The 5,000-nt window shown below is 39.8% G+C and overlaps 1 protein-coding gene across 1 annotated transcript in view; it reads left to right on the top strand.

Moving 5' to 3' along the window:
* Positions 1-5,000, top strand: part of LOC113830001 (Vesicular monoamine transporter) — a 116,090-nt gene that overhangs the window by 52,527 nt on the left and 58,563 nt on the right. Inside the window, exon 2 of the mRNA XM_070126286.1 lies at positions 564-698. Within this exon, the coding sequence (XP_069982387.1) occupies positions 590-698 (109 nt within the window). The 5' untranslated portion in view covers positions 564-589. The remainder of the gene's footprint in view (positions 1-563; positions 699-5,000) is intronic.

Genomic DNA, 5,000 nt, shown 5'->3' with positions numbered 1-5,000 from the left:
CAACCCCATGTATATAAAGAATATATAGTTTGTAAATGGTCTGATTCAGGCTGTACTTGCATTAATATATTTTTGCACAAGCCCAAAATGATATAATTTAATTAAGTTTCTATGTGTTGACAGAATTATTTCGCCTTCAGAGCTTTGTTTTATTAATCAACATTCTTTCCTTCACCTTTTTATTGTCCAATATTGTTTGTTACTGCAACAATATTGCATTTGTCATTATTACTTATATAATAATGCTATTTCCTGGCCAGATATGCAGTTCCCCCGGCTAGCTATATAAAAGTTATAATAAATGCTATTGTGTATATTATATCTTTATTATATTATTATAATGAACACTTATTGTATCACAATCATTATCATTTTGATGAAAATGACAATTCATATTTATTAGTTTATCTTGACAGCACCCACTATGACATCATCGGCATGAACAAACTATAAAATGATAATGATTACACCCTCACTGATTATGTCCTTGAAAATGATTTAATGATTTCGGCGACAATTCCGGAAAGATGATATAATTTCCCTTCTCTCTCTCTCTTCAACAGCGCGGTGGGTTTAGGAGGCAGGCGCCATGGGGGCGGTCAAGGAATGGCTGAACAACTGTCGAGAATCACGGAAGTTGATTCTCTTTATCGTCGCCATAGCTCTGCTCCTGGATAACATGCTCCTCACGACTGTGGGTAAGTGACGTCAGCTCTTTCGAGGCGAAGGGGAGGGCGAGGGGAAAGGAAGGGGAAGATGAGGGTAAGATAAGTGGAGGAGGCGAGGGGATGAGGAAAAGTGAGGTGAAGGGAGGAGAGTAGATATTGTCCCTCTCCCCCACTTTTTTCTATTTTTTTATCTACTCTTCACTTCTACTATAGATGTGTGTTTTAGATGTCTTGGGGTGTGGAAAGGTGTGTACCTCTTTTATCTACTGCTGGAGTATGGATCTATAGCTCTTTGGGAAAAAAATAATGCTCTTTACCTAACAATGAGCACAGATTATGCTCTATGCTGCGTATGTAGAATATGCCGTTCTCTTCCCTTGCTTGAATGTCGTCGTTTCCCGTTCATTACTCTGCGCATAAATGTATATTACTCTCCTATGTTGCAAGACTTTCCCTACATATCTCCTCCGACAGGGTCACAATTTATGTGTTCCTATAGGCACGTATCATGTTTTTCTCCTTTACTCCGAATCTGTCAAATCTCCCTCGTTTAAGGGCACACGGTCATGTTTAATTTAGACACATGGCTTCAGCATCTTTCAGTGTCTTCTCGTGTAATAGGTTTAATAATTTTTCTTTTCATGACCAAATGCCACGAACTTTCCCCTTTGCTATACCTCTCCTTTATCGGACTTTCCCCTATGCTATATCACTCCTTTATATATGATTCCTTTTTCGAGTTGGGTTGAGAAATCATCGTGATTAATAGGGTTCTTCCTTCCATTAGGCCCGCGTCACGTTTCTCTCGCTTGCGGCCACGTATTGTGCATTATGCGCTATGGTCATTACTTACGGCGGGCTTGCTCTATTCGCTATTCAAAAAGCTTATCCTATTCCTCCTCATCGCCAGGGATATATTAGATTAACGAGACGGATTCATCGTTAATCACCTCATAAGTGGTTAATGATTTGTACTCTGTCTCCCTCCCTCCCCTCACTCACGCTCCCTCTTTCTCACGCCAACCCATTCCAGAACACCCTTTTATCCCATTATATCCAGCGTGTGAGAGAGAGAGGAAGGAGAGGGGAGGGGGTAGGGTGAGGGGGGGGTCACATCTCACTCTCTCTGACACTGTTACAAAAGAATCTCTACCTGGGGACCTCCTCCCCCTCCCCGTGTACCTCCCCAGCCCCTTGCACCAACGATTCTCCAGGCTCTAGCAACAACTCGCACTCCCCCTTCCCCCTCTTTCCTCACTCGCTCCGGCCTTTAAGTCACCCCGGCTTGCCTGTGCCTGCGCGCTTCCCATTCACGACAAAACATGACAGGTTCTTGACGATGTCCCCCTGCCGTTGAATGGCGACTCATTGTTGTTCGGGAAATGCATGTTTTCGCTGTCTGAAGGCGGACTTTGTTAATGACTCGGCGTTAGAGCAAGGGATTGGGTTTAAGATGGCTTATGGGGGTTTGGCAGCGTGGAAGTGAAAATGTATATTCATGTACACATACACTACACAGAACGAATACGGGAAAGTGCATTTACACACTCATCCCCCCCCCACCCCACACACATACCTCGCTCCGTACAGATAAGACGCGATGTGAATTTTACAACCGCTGTAGTTTCGCTGTAGAAAGTCTACGGAAGTACAAACCCAAATTTCACTATCTGGCTAACTTATTCACTCTTTTCTTTGGTAAGAAATTATTGGCGATTGTTTATGATTATATTGATTATAGGATGATAATGATAATGATATATTTATGTTGACAAAATTGACAACGACGAGGTTAATGATAGTAATGGTAATAATGATACCATCAATAATGATGATATCAGTAATGATGACGATAATAGTGATTATAATAATAATAGTGATAATGGAATAATCATGATGATAATAGTACCAATATTCGCAATATTATCAATAGCAATGATGATGATAGGATTGAGAATAACAATGATGATCATAATAATAGTAATATTATTTGTAGTAATGATGATAATAATAACGATAATAAAGATGATAGTAATGGTGATAATTATAATAATAATTATTATAGCACTAATAAGAATGAGACTAATAAAGATAATTATAATGATAGTAGTGGTATTAATAGCGATGATAGTAAAAGTGATGATGATGGTAGTAATTATAATCATGATAGTAATAGTAACACTAATAGTGATAGTGATAATAGTGATAATAATTATAATAATGATAATGTTTATAATAATGATAATGTTTATGATAATGATAATAATGATAATGATAATAATGATAATAGTAATAGTGATAATAATAACAATAAGAATGATAATAACAATAACAATAATGATAATGAGGATAATAATAACGATAACACTGCTATTGATGACAATAAGACGTACCTCAGAAAAGGAGAGAGAAAAAATTAAGTACTGAAGGAAGCCTGGAACGATGAGGACACAGGAAAAAAGTAATCAGATAAGCAGTCGATGTCTTCTAAGATGTATCGGCAGCGCCTTCAATCACTGACATCATATGACGCACAAGAACACACACACACACACACACACACACACACACACACACACACACACACACACACACACACACACACGCACACACACACACACGCACACACACACACACACACACACTCATACACACACACACGCGCGCGCGCGCACACACACACACCTCGCTCCGTACAGATATGACACACTATGTGAATATCAAGGCCACTGGAGTTTCGTTGAATAAACTCTACGGAATTATATACCCACATTTCACTATCTAGCTAACTCACCCGCTCTTTTTTCGTAAGCAATGCTAGTGAATGCTGATGATTAGTGATTTTAGTGATAATGATAAGATCAGTAATGATAATAATTATAATGTTAGAAATGATAATAATGGAATAATAAGAATTATGACAAAAATAGTACTAGAAATGGTATTATTAATTGTAATACAGTAATGATATTAGTAATAGTATTAATAGTGATAATGATAAAGACTTAATGAAAATGATAATGATATTAATGCTAATAATAAATACAATAATAATAGTGATGATAAAGGTAATGATAATAGTAATAATAATAATAATAATAATAATAATAAAGATAATAATGAAAATGATAATAATAATGATAACGATCATAATGATATTGAGGACAATAGGTCTTATCCCCCAGAAAGAACTAAAGACGGGAACAAAGAAGACAAAAGAAAAAAAAATCAGATACGCAGGAGATGTCTTCAGGGATGTATTGGCACCACCACCAATCACTGACCTCATACGACCTCATACCTCACGTTACGTTCTTGTTTTTCTCCGTCCAATCTTCGGAGACGAAAGGCTGTAAATATGATGTTAATTGTTTATCCTCGGTGGGAAAGGGAGGGAGGGAAAGAGGGTGAAGGAAGGTACAGGAGGTGGAGAGGGAGATGGAGGAGGGTGAAGAATAGAAAGGAAAAGAAGATGATGAAGAAGAAAGAGGATGGGAACTAGTGGGAAAGGGAGGGAGGAAGAGAGGGCGAAGGGAGCTGCAGGAGGTGGAGAGGGAAGAGGGTGAAGAATAGAAAGAAAAAGAAGATGAAGGAGAAAGAGGATGGGAACTAGTGGGAAAGGGAGGGAGGAGGAGGGTGAAGGGAGGTGCAGGAGGTGGAGAGAGAGATGGAGGAGGATGAAGGATAGAAAGGAAAAGAAGATGATGGAGGAGAAAGAGGATGGGAACTAGTGGGAAAGGGAGGGAGGAAGAGAGGGCGAAGGGAGGTGGAGGAGGAGAGAGAGGGAGGAGGGTGAAGAATAGAAAGAAAAAGAAGATGAAGGAGAAAGAGGATGAGAACTAGTGGGAAAGGGAGGGAGGAAGAGAGGGTGAAGGGAGGTGCAGGAGGTGGAGAGGGAGATGGAGGAGGGTGAAGAATAGAAAGAAAAAGAAGATGAAGGAGAAAGAGGATGAGAACTAGCGGGAAAGGGAGGGAGGAAGAGAGGGTGAAGGGAGGTGCAGGAGGTGGAGAGGGAGATGGAGGAGGATGAAGAATAGAAAGAAAAAGATGATGAAGAAGAAAGAGGATGGGAACTAGTGGGAAAGGGAGGGAGGAAGAGAGGGTGAAGGGAGCTGCAGGAGGTGGAGAGGGAGATGGAGGAGGGTGAATAACAGAAAGAAAAAGAAGATGATGAAGAAGAAAGAGAATGGGAACTAGTGGTAGTAGTATTAGGAAAAAAACTGGAAGGGGAAAAGGGCGAGGATAAAACAAGGGTGTGAGTGTAATGAGGGAGAAAATTGAATAGAAGGAGGGGTAAATAATTGGGAAGTAGGAGAAATAGGAGATGGGTAG

Source organism: Penaeus vannamei, chromosome 10, assembly GCF_042767895.1.
Source record: "Penaeus vannamei isolate JL-2024 chromosome 10, ASM4276789v1, whole genome shotgun sequence".
Lineage (NCBI taxonomy): Eukaryota > Metazoa > Arthropoda > Malacostraca > Decapoda > Penaeidae > Penaeus > Penaeus vannamei.
The sequence above is the reverse complement of the archived record's forward strand: the minus strand, read 5'-3'. Positions and strand labels throughout refer to the sequence as shown.